The sequence below is a fragment of the Patiria miniata genome, unplaced genomic scaffold (assembly GCF_015706575.1).
Source record: "Patiria miniata isolate m_02_andy unplaced genomic scaffold, ASM1570657v1 HiC_scaffold_4, whole genome shotgun sequence".
Lineage (NCBI taxonomy): Eukaryota > Metazoa > Echinodermata > Asteroidea > Valvatida > Asterinidae > Patiria > Patiria miniata.
The window spans coordinates 4,693,798-4,711,683 of record NW_024037071.1 but is presented as its reverse complement, the minus strand read 5'-3'; the positions used below and the strand labels follow the sequence as shown (position 1 = coordinate 4,711,683).

General features: G+C 41.0%; 1 protein-coding gene across 1 annotated transcript; it reads left to right on the top strand.

Moving 5' to 3' along the window:
- The first annotated feature begins 624 nt into the window (after positions 1-624).
- LOC119739845 (hematopoietically-expressed homeobox protein HHEX homolog) lies at positions 625-17,520 on the top strand. Its single transcript, XM_038214950.1, has 4 exons — positions 625-1,564; positions 10,720-10,904; positions 14,326-14,376; positions 15,689-17,520. The coding sequence occupies exons 1-4, from the start codon at positions 1,126-1,128 to the stop codon at positions 15,854-15,856; spliced, it is 843 nt and encodes a 280-aa protein (XP_038070878.1). The 5' UTR covers positions 625-1,125; the 3' UTR covers positions 15,857-17,520.
- Positions 17,521-17,886: the final 366 nt, after the last annotated feature.

The window sequence follows — 17,886 nt, the reverse complement described above, 5'->3', positions numbered from 1 at the left end:
CAGCGTGAAGGCCTGACACGGCAGGCAACGCCCCCAGCAGAAATCACACGAGGATTGTGATTCAAACCATCTGGCCGAATGTGTAACTTGTCACTCAATAATTTTCTGTCATCTTTAATATTGATTTGTCGTAGTCTGTCAAATCAAAGAAGTTCCAGCCATGGACAAGGACAATCGCTTGTTCAATCACTGAGGAATTCCCTTCAATCACTTCACTTAGCCTTGTGGTGACAAGAAAAGAGTGAAAGTCAGCCGTTATCAGCGCTCCAAGTTTACAAAAATATCAAAGTCGTTCACTTGATTCAAACTTGTCGTCGATAAAGGCTCCGCGAAAACTTATGCCGTGACATGGCACTGTGGCAGTCAGGGTACTAGTTTGCTAGATAGATCAATTAAAACGCATCATTTCTTTAAAAAATGCAAACATTTAGCTCAAGTTCTCCAGCAAACGGTCAGCAGCAATATTACTGTTTACATCGTCACTGCAACGACATCTCTCATTGACCAATCAACGACCTGCTTCGTGCGCTTAGGTTAAAGTGCCCGGATGCAATGGCTGAAATGACTAATTGACAGCCGGCCGAATTAACAAGAGCCAGAAAAAAAACAATGTGACGTGCTGAAGCTATGTAGCCCCTCCCCTTGTTTCTGGCTTATTGTCAGTATCCTTGTTGTCGTCCACAGGATACACACACTCGCAATTGGGCAGTTCTTGACAGTTTGCGTACTATTGCCAACTGTACTCCGTGCCGAGCCGAGGCCATATCACACAGGGCCAAGCACCGCGACCCTCCGGTCCATTCACCAGTTGCGTGTGCTGCATAGCCGGGGCTTCCAGCAACCCGACCGCGTCAGTGTAACTTCTCTGCTAGTTGATCAGTCGTGTCCGTTAGTTGTTCTGGCCAAAAACACAGTAACGCTCTCTTCACACAACTTTTCTTCGCCGGAACACAGCCGTGATTTCTGCTCATTTCTATCCGGTCTCTTCAAAATTTGGTTACTCTTCGATGTAGGTTTACAAGGATTCTGCTGTCATGATAGGCCTACAGTACTACTAAGGAGGATCATCTATGGACTAAGTTCAGTTTATCCAGAACTGTTTCTACGACCGTATTTCGTGTCACCATGTCAACATTACAGTACCCTGGACCTCCCCCACCATCAAGCATGAACCTTCATAACCCTCACATGAACCACCACCATGGCCTGGTGGGTCCCGGACTTGCACCCCTGTCAGCTCCTAACGGTATTCAGTCCCTGAATACGCTCCACAACGGTAGCGGACCGCCGTCACACACTCCCTTCTACATCGATAATATCCTGGGGAGCCGCTTGAACATGACGGGGCCAGCGCGGCCGACACCGACACTACCAAGTCCAACTTTCCCGGCGCACATGAACTCAGCGTACAACTCGTACTACGAACAGGCAGTCCATCCCGGGCTGGCCGCACCGACACCGATCAGCTACGGGTCCGGCGCCTTCTCCAGCCCGCCTCCTTACCCGTTCGCCCGGGGTGACTACCCACACGGACTAATCGATAGACACGATCCTTACTCGAAAGGTAGGCCTGCACTATTTCACAACAAATTTATAGTAATTTCACTAATTCCATTCCTTTAAAAAGAATCATGTTTTTGATTCATAACTCTGTACTGCAAATATATTAAAAGTATTAGTCAAAAATGATTCACCGCTTGTAGTCGTTTTGAAAAATCTCGTGCTTTTCTTATTGCTAACTGGAACTCGGTACACACTGAATGATTATTCGCAGACTCCAACCACTTTGGCTCAAAAAGGACCCGGTGTCTGGCAATAACATTTTAGACGAATTTGTTGTTCAGTAAATAAACTGCAAATCTCTGTTTTAGCATTGTTTTGAAAGAGTACGACACCTCTGTTGATGATGAAGTTTAAGACAGTCAGACCGGTCCAGTTTTTTTGTTAATTATATAATTATCTTCTTTGATTTAGTCCCATGGATTACCGTACCGCCGCTCTACCAACTGAGCTATCCAGCCTTAACACGGTCTCCCAACTCGGCAATACCTTTGTTTTCCAATCACTTTTCGTGATTTTGAAGCCGATTGTTTTCAATCATTCATATGTAGCTTAATAACTTTCCAAAAGCAGTAGCTGTCGTCGGATTTTAGAAAACAGCAAACCTGCATGCCAACGCATTTGTTTGTGTCAGCTTGCAACTGAAAAAAAACCCAGTCAAATAACTACACTTCAGTTAGGATTATTGACTGGAAAAGGTATAATTATTAGTCCGGAAAGCTAAATATTTTGCGTGTATTTACCATATAAACGACTAGAATATGGTTTCCCAGTGTTTCAAGACATGTGCCCGCGCGGGCACATTTTCTTAAAACACTTTCATTTATTGTTTTCTTCCAAATGATACCATTTCAGGCGGAATAATTTTTCAGGGTATTTTTGTACCAGTCCTATCTTCATTTTTAGCAAGGACTTTTGTTTGTTAGATCGGTAGGTATGTTTCCAGGTAATTGTAAATGTTCCTATAAGTGCCTTCAGTTTGCACGTTTTTTTCGCCATTCCAACGAGACTGTTATCTCTGTTGTTACATCTGTCTGTCCTACGATATCCTCAACGTTATATGACATGGTTTATTAATGCTTTATACCGAGTATCAGGAAGTGACATGCGATATTTCAATGAAACGAATGAACATCCGAATCAGGGTAAAGTTTCAGGAAATGTTCAGCGATTTTGATAAGGTCAGTTTACTAGGAGCGTTTTATATCAGCAATAAACAAATTGGACATGCGTCGAATTTTGCCATTGGAACATTTTTTTTCAGAATCATGTACTTGTGTTTCGTTTTTCAGCGAATCATAATAACATTAAGCTGTTGGAATTTATCACGAATTAAACGTTGAACAAGTGCATGTCCTCCTGTTCCGGTGTGTTATGGTGAACTCAAATTGGTACAAAAGAGGGCAACTTTAGATTTGAATACAGAACAAGGTGTTTGATCCTCGTTTTTGCCCAAGGGAACGAAATTGTGTTTTCAAGTTGATATTTATGTAAACAGTTATTCGCTTGTTCGGGAGATGATCAAATAGTTAACAAAACAATGAATAATTTATATCGACGCCTATTAAGTACTTGAAAACCAAGCTATACAAAATGCGTTCACTTCAAGTGTACATAACCGCAAAAGGAATGTAAATATATTCTTCTTAAATATTTAAAAAAAAAAAAAGACCAGAAACATTCAGAACATGATAATGAGGGGCGCGATGTACGTATACCGATTGCTACTGAATCTGTGATTTCAAGCTTATTTCGTCATTCGACTTCTCATATTTTTAATTACATCGTATGCCATCGGAAAAGCGTTGAAAGTGTAGTCCTACTTTTCAGCAACCTGGATAAAGACATATTAATTTCAAGAACTATATACGCTGTGTAGTTTGTAGCGGTATGGTTGGTACCCGGCACCTCCGAGACCTGGCCCTACCCCCACCGGAAGCCAGCGATCAGCTATTACTGCGGCACGTACTGAATCAGATTTTCCGCCGTGTCTCATCCATTGTCACAAGTGTTTCCGGCCCGTCATGTCAATGGGGAGTCAAGCACGGTTTGATTGGGGGAGGGGGGCTGTGGTTACGTGCAAGAGAATCCCTACCTGCAGAGGGATGAGAAGGGTTGCAGTGTAGGGCAACCTTCCATACTGACAGTTGATCGGGGAACTTGTAAAAATTCCTTTTCATTTTGGATGATTTTGGAAGTAGATAAAATCAGGATTATGACGATCATAACCACATGCAACATGAATCGGACGCGCGACCTACAATTAATCATGTGTGATTCATGGAAACAAATCAGCATTTCCCCTTTCGTTTTATCTGGGGTATGTCGAAGTGTTTTTTTTTGTGCGAACATAAAACATGAATATTCGAAATAAATGAGTTCGCAAGGAAAACGTGTGAACAATATTCTTTTCGGACAAATGATACAAAAGCTGGCTTTTCCCGGGAATGTGAAGCTTTCTCAACCAATTATGTTTTCTAAGAAAAAGTAATGGTTACAAAATGCAACTTTTTAGTCAGTGGCATGAAAAACTATAGTATTACTTCTCAGGTTTAACCTAGCTTATTTCTTAAACAAGAACATCCGGAATGAAACGAGTTGGTTCCTTTCTAGAAACACAGGCATTCTTAAGGCGAAAGAAGGACTTGAATTGGGGGAGAAACAAAGGGGCAATACACCCCGAACGTCAACGTGGAGTTGAAGGAAGAGTCAGTAATGAACTACTGTCTTCCTATTGGACTCCCCGCAGACCCCCAGCAAGTTCCTCTTAATACCGAGTAGCGTGCAAATATAGCCGCGGGGCAATCCAGACAAAATAAGGGTGCTATCTAAGCCGTGTTCACTTTGGTATAGAGGAAAAATAGAGCTGACTGTATGAATTAACCTATTAGACCTTTCCCGGTATTGGCGTTATAGCGTGGAGTTAGCCATTTTGATTGATGGATTGATAGTCGCTACTTCCCCTCAATAAGGTGTCGGTTTATCGCTTATAAACATCACATAAACAGTGCACAGTGCAACTTTTAACAAGACATTACTGATTTGAGTATTGATATTCAACCAACACTGGCTTCTTGTAACCCACAATGTGTATTAATCTAGACAAAGCTTTGCTGTTTTATGAATCATCTATAAGTTTATCTGGTGTGGAGGCATTGTCGGGCAGAATTTTATTTTCTGAAGATTATCAAACAACGACTTCCTTTCCGATTGCATTTCTCTTGAATAAGCTACGTTTCAGAAATCTCTAAAAGCTTTTACGGAACTTTCACCAAGTAAAACATTTACATCGAAGACAAACCTTCGTTTTCTTTCCGGAGCCAAATATCTATCAGGTTAATAGTTCATTAGGTTACATAATGGTTGTGTTAGGGGGAACAATGGGGTAATTTTAACTTGAAGGATGTAGTCATTTCTTTTGACAGGGCAGATATAGCCACTCAGGTTTCTGTGTGTACTGCCGTAACAACTTGAGTGGTCCTATCAAAGTCAACAAGTGTGAGAAGTGGAATATCTGAACTGTGTGAAAACACCAAAAGCTTTGACAATGTGTCGCTAAAACCTCCCCACGGCCCTGACAAAATGTTTGCCGATTCACACCGGACACACAAAAAGCCGTGAGATCAAACAAAGCACGCGGTGCATCAACACAACACCGACAAGAACGCTGAGAGAAAACATTCGGTACTTTCCTTCACTGCCTCCTGCATTATTTCGGGTTGAAACTCAGTACACAGAGAGCTAAAGACACGTCAATTCCGGAAACCGTGCCGGACGCACCAGGCCTGTCAGTCATCCCCTCCCCGTTCCACACGGCCGTGATAAAGCGGCAAGCGCCCGCTAAACGACCAACGAAAAACCGCGTAATTGGCTGAGGTGTAATATGTTTGATCAACCCTCATTGTTGCTATTGTTAGAGTGTGTTGTCGTTTAAACACTTCACCCATTGATGTTGGAACCATTATGAACGGCATGTCATGGATGTTTGCTTGTTGACAGCCCAATCCATTACTGAATGAATTCGTTGACTTTTTTTTGTGTCCATTTCTTAAATCCCCTCCACTGTCTCGTCTGTCAATTTTTGAGCGCCCACACGCAGTGCGAAAAGAGCTCTTGAAGTGTCACAAGATGTTCAAACAGTAAAAGAAAATTCTATTGATTTTTTTCTCACAGTAGAAATTGGATTGTTTTAAATGGGGTCTTTTTTATAGTCGTGCCCACTGCCCAGTGTTGAACAACGGCCGGAAAACCGCAAACAGGCTTCTGTATGCAATCATATAGCTACATTATGCAAATTGTAGGTTGCGTAATAAGTGTGTTACAGGTTGAAGACGCATTGTCTTTTGATATGAGTCAAGATTTTGAAAGCTTTTTTTCTTAGGGTCTTATTTTAATTGCTAAATCTTTGGCCACGCAAGTCTTTGTCTATGACATCTTGTTCGTTCTTTATCTAATGTCTTTTATCTTATGGATACCTTACAGCCTTTGAAGCATGAAGATGGACCTCGCATTTCAACTTTTTTCTATGCAACTTCAAACCAAAGATAAAAATGAAGGCAATATTATATTCAAAGGTTTCACAAAAGGGTTATAGTTTAGGTAACTTTTTTCTGTAAAGAAGGTTAATTGTTAATTGGTAACTAGCACAAATGCAATGTACATTGCTCCAGTTATAAGTTAAGTATCATTTCAGACTTTTTTTCTACTATTTCAGACTTGACCGTGCGTCTTGTCGGCAACTTTATTTCACAGTGGTCAAAGGGTATTTTTAAAGCCCGGTATATATTTAGAGATGCGTGCTGGATATATTTTGGAACCAACTCGCAAGCCTCACCTTTGAAATTTTTTTATTTTTAGGCAAACACATTTTGAAAATGACATTGCTGCCTGGTTTCAATTTAAAACACCTCTCTGTTCACCCTCGTCCCCAACCACAAGTGCATCTCGAAAACATTGAGCAGTGACTTAGCAGAACCACCAGCAAGGCTCAGCAAGGCTGGATTCATTAGGCGGTATTACCATGCATTGTAGACATTAACAACCAGGGATTAACCAATCATATAGCGTCGAAAAGGGTTCGCAATCCCTGTAACTATACTCAGGTAAATGCAACGTCATCACGTCACATGGGTGAAAAATAACGGGTTTTTTTCGGGGGGGGGGGCAGGAGTGGTGGTTTGCTTGGTTGTTTGGTTGTTTGCTTGCCTGATTGTTTTGAATAGTTGAACCTTTACGTCCCCCGTATTGTAACAATAAAACATTCACATCCCATGCACTTGTAATAGTGAAACTCCAACTACTGGCAAATTATTACGCAAAACTGATAGCATACCGGAATTGGGAACAGTCATTGTTTTAAAGGACCCATGCAATGTATCGTGTGTTTAATGCAATCCTCGAAAAAGCTCATTCGTGTCCCATTTAACCTTATTTTCAATTATCGTTTTGCCTTTTTCAAGGGTATTTTGGTGCCTTTTTATTTTATGCTAATGCGAATTTCCATATTCATGAGCAAAAGTGTGATGTCATTTCAGGCAGAAACCTCAATATTACAGCTATTTCAGCATCAGAAGTTGCCAGAATTTTGGATATTTTGCTGTCGTAAATGTTCTTTCGTTTGGCGATTCGTTGTTGTGTCAGTAATGACAGCCAATGAGCGATCTTTTCCGTCACAAATGTTTTCAATGAGCAGATTTTTGAGTTCACAATTTGAACAGAAAACCCCCAAACTGAACAGTGTTTTTCTTGAAATGACATCACAGCAACATCGCCCTCACTTGTCCGGAAAGGCATGGAAGAAGTGCATCTTGTTTTAAAATTAGCCAAAAAGGGATATCAAATAGTTTTCTTACGGTATACATTACAAAGGAGTAAAAAGTTGCACACAATGTGTTCCAAAGAAAAATGCATCAGATCGACCATTTAATTCAGTGGCTTTATTTATTTAAACTGTAAACAGATGAAGGTTTCGATAAGAAACACATGTGGATTTCATTCTTTTATAAAGCGTACGTGATCGATATTAATACCGAGTAGCACTATCACAAACACTGTGACAAGATAGTAACTACAGAGTTTTATTTTTTATATTTAGGCACACCCTCATAGCAGATGTGGTGTTACGGGGGCGTTGCACCTGTTCTGGAGTTATGGATTGAACAGTGTCAATCCAAGTGAGCTACCAAATAGACTGGGCCAAATTCTGACGATATCCTTAAATTTCATGAGGCTTTTTACTGCCCCCTTTTTTTTTCTCTTTGAAACGCCGGAAGGAAATTGCCTCATTTTAGGAACATTAACTATTTCCACCGAGCAAGTAATCATTAGTCATGTTTTTCATGATTTGGTTTTCTGCTGCCTTCCAGAAGGGGGGAGGGATGTGCAGGAGAACTTTATTTATTGACACAACAATGCCCTTTTTGAAAATTGAGCCTAGTGATGTAAGAAGTTCATAGCATTTAACTACATGTACAACCATCAAAGGAAAGAGGGAAGTGTTGTACATTGAAATTGTACATGTTGATGGCGAGTATAGGCTCATTCTGATTTCACGTTGACCTTCATAGACAACCAATCAACGACTATTGCAACTTCCGTTCCAAAAGCAATCTGCGAGCATCTGATTGTATGACGGCGCTGTTTAGTGTGAATTCGAAACCAACGCGTGCCCGTGGCCTTGCAACAACATATCAGGGTTAGCGATTTCTGCTTGTTATAGTTAGTTCACAGTTTCCTCATCAAAAGTACATCCTCAAAATCCTTCAACCATGTTCATTCTAACAAAGAACCCAAGTGCAATGATGGTCTGTCCAGTTAACGGCTTCAATGGGGTATCAAGGAACGTGGTGATAGGGGGAGAAGTATTAACAATAATTGTGTTCAGGAGATAAAAGAAAATCAGAGAAAATTTGAAGCGGTATAGGGGCACTTAACATCCGTCCCAGGCCCGCTATCCAGCAGGAAATCAAAACTCTCTCGGGGAGAAGCAGCTGGATGGCTGAGATAAAAAGCTCCGGCCGGGCCACCCAAAGGAAGTGATACACGGGGCAAGCAATCAAGCGCCGCTGCAGCCAGCTAACCAGCTTGCCCTGACGCGCTAAGGCTGTAATAACACTGTGGTGTATGCTATCGTCAGTAGACAGCACACCAGAGAAACGTAATTACCAAGGGGCTGGGCTAAAGGCCGTGTGTTGATGCGCACCCTCAAATTGGGGAAATTGTCCGAATTAGACAATCCGTACAGATCACTTCCCGACAGACCTGGGGTCTTTTTTTCTGAGCGGGGTTTCTGGCTGTAGGCTTAGAACATCCGATTCAAGCTGCCGGCTCCACTTTTAAACGAGGGATAACAAGGGATTGAGTGACATGTGCGGATTTCAACTCCTTCAACAACCTCGGAGTCGCATTATTATTAGCGTCTATGTAATATGCAGTCCTTTTTTTGTGGCTTGCTCAGTTGCTGGAGTTGAAAACAGTTTTGGCGCCAACGATGTGGTTGAGTCATTCCTTGCGAGGTGACTCTATAATTAATTCAAAGTGGCGCACTCCAACAAAATTACAAACACTGACTTTTTTAATCGACCTCATTTGTTACCCTGAATTTGATTTCGATGATACATAATTTGATATTTAATTCCATATCGATGTGTTGAACTTCAAGTGGTTAACCTTCTATTAAGACTGAGTCATAACTTTGATGAACAAAATTGCCGCTTGCAGTAGAGGGAGCCAGTCATAATGTCATGGTAGTGTTTTATGAGGCGTGCATGTGTTAAATGCTGAAAACACAGCCTTCATTCCATGTCATGTTATCTTGTGTTCATCCATGACAATTCAATGTCATTACCCTTAGCCTTTCATTGATATGTTCTCACAGATTAATCTGTGAGGGTAGAAATGATTGTTGTGTCTCTTTCTATGTCGTTTCAGCACTAAACTTGAACAATTCATTATAACAGGGGGCCGTCGTTTAAAGATAATTCTCTAGTTCGATCAGCTTACCATTCCCTCATGAGATCAGGCAAAAAGAACTTACGAGGTATTCTATCTTTGGTGATTGCATGGCCATAATACATTACAAGGGGTCTTTTGTAATGTTCCTACTTTCTGAATTTCAAGGAGGTTTTGTTTTGTCCTGTCAACATTGTGTTGTGACGTCACGACAGCCCCTTGTAAGTGTGTGCCGAGATCCCGAACTCATATTTGCAAACTCATCGGATAATTCAATCTTGAAAATTCTCTCGGGATTTCTTTTTATTTCCATTCACTTCTCGCCCTGTATTACCTTCCATTCATGTTTTGCCCCGAGGCGGCATTCTGTCCGCCAGCTTCTTTGTTGCCTATCGCATGTTGCCAAAATTGACAATTTCCTCCAGTAATGGCCTTCCTCAATAGCAATATGCCAATGGCCAATTTTCCACACTTGGAGGTTCTTGGCCCAGGGGGAGAAACATAAAAAGTACACGATGTACATTGTACACTGAAATTGACTTCCACTGGAAATGGAATTGTTCGATAAAATGTCTTTGTTTAAACTTTTGTTCCATTTGTGTTGTTCTGTTCAACCCATTCCAAAGCGTTCTGTCTGTCAAGAAATGTCCGCGCAAGAGCAGCATTTCTGTCGCCAGTGCGTGTCTTGTTGCATGTCTTGTATGTGACTTTCGAGATAAAAAAATTACAGCTGATGGGACTATTATATTGCCGAATCGGGATCTTTCATTTAAGGTGTAGGCCGTCTTTGAAATACCGCAGTTGGAATACCGCAGTTTGAAATACTAACTTGTCAGTTGGAAATTAAATAGTGCAAATAAACAAGGTTTATTGAAGCTATTCGTATGATAAAGTGATGAAAAATACAATTCCTGATAATTATTAGGCCTATACCATTGCTATGAATTATCAAAATGATGACTGTTCCATTGCACGCACTTTTATCAGATTGAACATGAAAGATTTGTTTTTAGATAAAAGTAGTTAAAACGAATTTATTACACGAGGCCAAAAAAAGGAAGAATTTATGGACCTGATGTTAAACCTGTGACTATATGGACTACCGTGCCATGTGCTTGACCAAATTTTTAAGAAACCTATAGACGCCTCCAAAACTTCCATATTTCTGATTATATAACCGTGCTTCCTCTTTTGTTTTTCTTTTTCCAGTGCCGGGGAAACCATTTCTCTGGAACCCCTTCATCCAGAGGCCGTTGCATAAGCGGAAAGGCGGTCAGGTTCGGTTCTCTAACGACCAGACGATGGAGTTAGAGAAGAAGTTTGAAAGCCAAAAGTATCTCTCGCCGCCGGAAAGGAAAAAGCTGGCGAAACTCCTGCAACTCAGCGAAAGACAGGTAAAGCAATTGTTTGCAATCAAGGCACCTGTGACGGATCGCCAAACATCACAAACCTGGTCACAAGTTAATTCACAAGACCAGTCACAAGTATAGTAAAATGGATAAACAATATCAAACGTGACAGTTCATTTGAATAGCCTAAACTTGCGAGTTGACCTATGACTTGTGATGGACTTGTGATGCGTCGCGATCCATTACAATTATGTACAAGTTCCTCGTCTGTAGGCCTAACCCTAGCATGCATGATGTGACGTATTTCTGATGTGAAAACTAGACAAGAGAATCAAACAATTTCAATCCTTTGTATTAGCCGCTTTAATCTCTCTGTCGGAGATGAATGAATCTTCAATTTACAGAACACGGTTAAATCTGGTTTACATGCATCAGAATTTTTTTCAAACATTTCAGTAGAGGAAGTTTTTCCTTGTTTAAAATGAGGCATTAATTAGATGGCGCAAATAAACCTTGTGGTTTTCTTCGCAGTGAAGGAGGCGATAAAAATACGATTAAAGTGTCGGAGTTTATCTGGAACGAACACTCTCCCTCGTCGTGTCAGTTCGTGGAGCGATATTATCGGCGTTGCAAACGCGTGAAAATCTAGCGGCTGCTGCTGTTCGGGGCTGATTATACCTGCATTTTATCGCAATCAGCATCCACGTAAAACAATGGTTGATATAATCCAGTGTGTTTGAATCAAGATTAACGATTGAAGTGAGACACACAAAATGACGGTGACAGAACCGAATTTTGAAGGGTGTGAGAACAAGGCAGCTTCAAGCTTCAACACGGGTGGTTATCACCGGGTGCATGGGTATAGTTTATCAGCGCGGCGTGTCAGAGCTATCGCCGGTCGGTTTCACGGGTGTCGGCGCGGCTTGAGTTGCCGCGTGAGCGACTGATAGCGAACGATTAATGTGCGAATAAGCTGCGATTAGACGTGTGACTCCAAACGAGCTGAGCAAGTAGATAAACACATCAGGCGAGAAAACACATCATTCCGTGATGATCGGTTTCTGTTTTTATGGGAGTTCGCGGAGTTCACCAAAGCGATAATGGCAGTTAATATAGGTGTTGGTTGGAAAATTGGAACAAAGTAGTTGTCTATCACTTGCAATGTAAGGGAGCGAATATTTCTTTCGGCTTTCCGTGACATGTGAGAATGCCAGCGTGGTTTCACAAATTCATGATTTTCTTGATTTTTATTTTATACTTTCGTCAGTTGATCAAATGACGCAATCATCTCGCCGTTTAGTAGAATGAGTTCGATCTCATACAATAATTTTAACATAATTAATACGGGCCCAAAGTTTATCATTAGGGAGAGAGGGGGTTGTGGTACTAAAACTTTTCTTTGACTTTGGGGTTGCATTAATTTTGAGTAGGCCTACCCATGTTCGAGACTCGTACACCCGGGTCACAAGGTGAAATTGTATTCGCTTTTTCGAATGACAGACGGATGTCTCAGGAGGGGGAACTGCAGGCCCGTATGCAAGGGGGGAGGTGGGGGGGGGGGTTTCGGACGACCCCCCCCCCCTCCCCAAATCGGCCGCAGGTCCACTTTGTCCTAGTCTGCGATTGACATTTGAGTTTTACTCAAATGTGTATTTCCATGCGTAATCAACTGTTTATTAAGACATGAAAAGGTCCATACACTTCGTGGTATTAACAACCCACCCCTTCCACCAGGCTGGCTACGGCCTGACCCGTATGCAGTATTAACGGGCCCATTGCCTGTACCGTTCTGCAGTATGTCGACTGTTGCACAGGCGCTAGGCCGTCATACCCTGGTCATACCAGTGCGCCGCGCAGTCTCATTAGTATCACCCCAGCCTCCTAGACGAAAACGTCAGTTCTAGGAGACCACTTGTCTTTCTTAACCCCTGAAGTTGGTTTGTACAACCAGTTGAGAACTTAAATAGCATCTTATAGTTACGGATAAGCATTGTCTCCTAAATGATAGACAGTCCATATACTGGTGATGGAAGAGGAAAAAGTTGTGAGAAAGTTTTCTGCATTTGGTGTGGTGGTAAGACTAGACGCCATCAATGGCTACGATATTTGCTCGGCGCGCCAAGTGGCTACTCCACGGCGACCGACAGTCAATACTAGGCAGCAATGCAGACCCCGTATTACCGGTCTTACCTCCACGAAATCCCCCTTCAATTGGATAATTTCACCCTGGGTCAACATCACTGGCCCCATCCCTCCCTGCTTCTGAGACTGCTTAGGTAGCTAGCTGCCCCCAAATCCAGCCGGTTTAAAAGATTATCAAACAAGTTGTTTGATAAGTTCTTTGTGGTAGATGTTTATTGGTATTGATTTGGGGGCTCTGCAGTGAGGGGTCCTAAAAGAAGTATGAAGGGGGCTGAAGAGTTTTATCGTTTGAATCTAGAGCGGTAATCCCACTTGAGACACGCCATCTTGTCTGATGGTTGTCATGGCCACTAATACCGAATGTGATCACTTTGTGCTGCTGGAACATTTTGCTCCAATATGGAAATCCGAGGCTTGTATTGTACATCGATTGAGGCTTTATATTATGGTGTTCAATCCTGCTATGGTGTACAACATTATGGGTCAAATATCAATCGCCAAGAAATTCCACAGAGCTTACGCGGTTGCTCCATTGTCTTTTTTACATTAATGAGATTCTTAGCGGAACTATACTCCCCAAAAAAATTCTAGTCATATTGAGTCTGAAGTTGGCAAAAGTATCACAAGTCATCTAAAAAAAAAAAAAAAGACACCTGCATGGCACTCACTTAAATTCGACCAAAAACGGTTTAGAAATTAAGGCCCAATCCAAAATGTTGTAGGTTTTGATTATCTTATCGACTCCTCTTTGAAGCAACATTATAAACTTCTGTCTACTGTTTGGTAGGCTTTTGCATAGTTTAATGAAATTCGACCAATTAATTGGAAAAGCCCCCTCCTTAAAAATGCCCCCCCCCCCAAAAAAAAAAAAGATTTCCCATAATGTTGGACACGTGGGCAAGATTCCCCCGATATCTTCGTTATTGGAATAGAAACAGTTTTAATACCAAGTGTGACAACACAAAGTCAATCGGACTCGTACTCGTGGATTCGTATGGAAAAGTATTCATATTTGTCAAAATGTGCATGTGCTCGTACTCACTTAGGGGGAACATGCCTTGTATTCGTACTCTTACTCCTAGCACGGAGTTCGCACTCGTGCTCGTACTCTCGTGGAAATGTATACTCGAACACAACACTGATTTCAGCGATTCTAGAACAGATACAGATATTTACCATGCAGACAGTTCGGCACTAGGTGTTGTCCCAACCATGGAGGTATTCCTTCCTCTATGTCCAAACTGAACAAATTCACTGATAGCTTAGTCGTATTATTCGATGATTTCTCGTCATATATATGAATGATTTGTTTCGTTCTTTGCAGGTCAAGACATGGTTCCAAAACAGACGTGCAAAATGGAGAAGGGTCAAGCAGGTGAGCAATACTTTGTAGTATTTATAATTTCTCTAATTGGAAACTCGAAAGCTGTTTCGATTATGTCACTTAGACTCGTTTGGGTTTTTTTTAAGGGGAGGCACTTGCAGCTCTTAAACAATTCATATCCTAAAATGCAGTGACACGAAATTAGTATCCACAGAAAGCTAGTGGCTCTGTAAAACAAAATTAAAGAAACAGGATTTATTTTTATTATTTTTTTGGCCCGTAGGCCTATGTGGTAAAGACACTCTTCATGAGTATACAAAAATAAAAGAAAATGCAAGCAGTTCAGTACAACATAATGAAGCATTCATTTTTTTTCAATTGTTGTCCTACAAATCTCGACGCTTCGTCATTGTTAGAATTCATACTTTAAACAGTGCGTCTCTCAAGTGAATCAACTATTATTTAGTTTCGTCAAATGGACTGTCCCTTGCGTACATGTACCTGACTTTTAATACTGATCTAAGTGCTCCAAATGTGTCGGCTTATGACGTTTAAATAACCAAACACACCGCACCACCACCCAAAAAAAGCTCTCGACTTTAAGTAGACGTGATAATTGCCGATTTACCGTCTTGTTTGCAAATACTTTAATGGATCCCTTCACACACTGGGCAGCAATCACTAAACAAAAGTAGCGCGACCACATCATGCGACCACCCCAGCTCCGCTAAACAGAAACAAAACCAGACCCAGCGAAGGCGCGTCGACCAACAGATCTTATGCCGGCCGCTGTCAATATTTGCTAGGTACATACGCAGGGTCCGCAGCCGGTGCTGGCGCAGCCATTGAACTAATAAAGCAAAACTGTTTGTCAGTGTTATATCGATTTTATTTTTCTTTCAAAATGAGCTTTGTATCTAGGTTGCAATCTGTTGCGATTTTGTGACATGACCCTTAAGTTAACTTAAAGCTTGTTTCTATTCGTTTCTGTTGACTTACCCGGACTGGTTTCGTTGTCGTCAATGCGTTTGGCGCTTCTGAAGTTTTCAAATAAAATAGGGCCTACATCTCTCTTCTCTTTGCTTTTCTTGTCTTTCTTTTTCGATATTTTAAGTCCAAAATTTCCTTGTAATATGCGATTTTACTTTTCAGAACATTTAAGATATCTGTACAGATATCTGTCCCGGTTTTTTTTTACAGGATCACTAGGGTCCTTTCCGTGTATCCAAACAAGAAAGGAACCTGCATGATTTCCCCCAGCCTTACAAATCACTGCAAAAATTCGAAAGAAGTGTGTACGAGTGTACCACAATCTTCATTAATACTGACATGGTGATTTCCGTTGTCCCCCACAATTATACAGGAAGTTCCAACAGGGAAAGGAGAAGGTGACGAGAACTCTCACGAGAAACCGCGAGATTTGGACAGAGATGACTTCAGCCGCGAACAAGTACTCTCCAACGGCGCAGCCTGCGCCTTCACGCACGGAGGTGGGAGTGAGGCGGACTCGCTAGAAGAGAAAGAAGCTTGATGCAAGTCTAATGACTAGTCTTGAACCGTAGATGTACAATTTAGTTGTGGTTGGTATAAACTACGAATTTTGAAGGAAGGAGGAAACAGCCGTCGGAGTTGCGATTTAATGGGCACTGGGACGATTTTGGACGAATCTGCAAGTGTTAATTCACGACTGTTTGCTGTGTTCGTGTATTGTGCATTTGACACTGGTCTTACCCGTGGGCACATAACAGCCGTCAATTCTCTACCCAACAGAGCAGGCATGAAGGAACAATATCAATGACTTATCATCCAGTTAACGTGTACCATGGATAACCTCTCTGCTAACCCGCCGAATTTCGGCTCGAACCAGGACAGTCAGAAGGAAACATGTGGGCCTGCTCGCCATGTTGATTCCATACTGCAATTCCGAACTCTTGTGAATATGATGTGAGCTTTTGTCTTTTTTGCTTTTGTGAAACAATGTTTGGGTCATTTAAATTTGAGATATTTATGTACACTTTGTATAGGTTATTATGTTTCTATCAAAAAGAAGCCACTAGAAAATATTCTTCGGCTTTGAGCAAGGTCTAAATCTTTCATTACTCAATCAGTGACCGTTGTCTTTTTTATAATGCAGATCATAAATTATTATGCATGAAGTGAAGGTTTTTCCCTGTTTTTATGTTGTTTAATTCTTTTTAGACTTCAGGTTTTAGACGTTACATTTCGGGGCAATTCTGAACTACAGAAGTTGCCGAAATAGTGACAGTCTATTTCTTGAAGCTGAATTATGACAATCGATATTAACTCGGTGTAATTCCCAACCCAAGCAAACAAAAATTCCTTTCTTCAACAATAGTTGATCGTGCACAAGGAGTTTTTTTCGAGGAATTTTTCCACCAAAATTTCGAGGAATCCTTGTGCACGCACTTCACGATAGATCACAGCAATGCTGCATTACTCCGTGTTACAAGCCGGATGAAACTGGTCTACACAAGCCCAAAACATGCGTCGAATTAGCGGTCTTTTAAAGACTAAAGTTAATATCGTTGGTCTAAGTCAAAGATCAGGATGAGTTATACTCTTTTTGCCTGTGCCATTTTGCACCGTACGTTTGAACAATGGTTTCGTTTCGATGTTCCTTATACTTCGGAGAAAAATTGTGAAACTCACTGTCCATTGAAGAGCTAGGTTCATCTTAAGATTGATCTAAAGGTATAAGTAATGTCTTAAGAATCAATTTAACAAAAAGAAATCTGGGTTATGTTTTACAACTAGGGATACTATCATGATATCGAAAACTGACACTTGCCGTTCCTTTTTATGACCAAATCTTCTATAATTCAAATCTTTTGTCTCAAATTTATTATGAATAATAACTTGTTGTGTTTCTGTAATCGGATATTTAGTCTGCAGTTGATGCCTTCGTTTCGACATCAAGCGTTGTCATTTCATTTTGCTGTTTTGTTTGAAGATGGTTTCTGCAGGAATAATATTTATTGTACGTTTTCTTTTTGTAAAAAACACACAATTTTGAATACATTCCATAACCTTTGCGTTGGCAATAATAATGATGTTTACGACTTATCAGTCTATGACCAAAACGTGATCGGACATTATTAGAGAGATGTGGACAAGTGTGAAATTCTCAGTTTGTGTAAAAGTGAATAAATTATATGAAGTCACGTGTTCACAACATTTCGTCACTATGCTTCAATTTTTTTTTTGCTGGTCTCGCCCGGCATAGAAATATCGTATAGAAATATAGGCCTATATCCCGTCACGCAAATGAATGGCATAAATCCGGCTCATTTTGTTCAAGGGCCAATGCAATGTAATTGTTTTTATAACGCAGTCCTGAAAAAAAAATGCACCTTTGTGTCCCATTTATACCGATTTTCAATTTTCGGTTTGTCATTTTCAAAGGTATTTTTGGTGCCTTTTTGGTTTTTATGCTAATGTGAATTTCCATATTCATGAGCAAAAGTGTGACGTCGTTTCAGGCAGAAATCTCAATGTAACCGTTATCTCATTACCAAAAGTTGCCAGAATTTAGGATATTTT

Bases quoted from the DNA above. Each gene is read 5' to 3' on its own strand.
- LOC119739845 (XM_038214950.1), top strand. From the start codon at position 1,126: ATGTCAACATTACAGTACCCTGGACCTCCCCCACCATCAAGCATGAAC. The intron at 10,905-14,325 runs GTAAAGCAATTG...CGTTCTTTGCAG, and splicing joins TGCAACTCAGCGAAAGACAG to GTCAAGACATGGTTCCAAAA. The intron at 14,377-15,688 runs GTGAGCAATACT...ACAATTATACAG, and splicing joins AATGGAGAAGGGTCAAGCAG to GAAGTTCCAACAGGGAAAGG.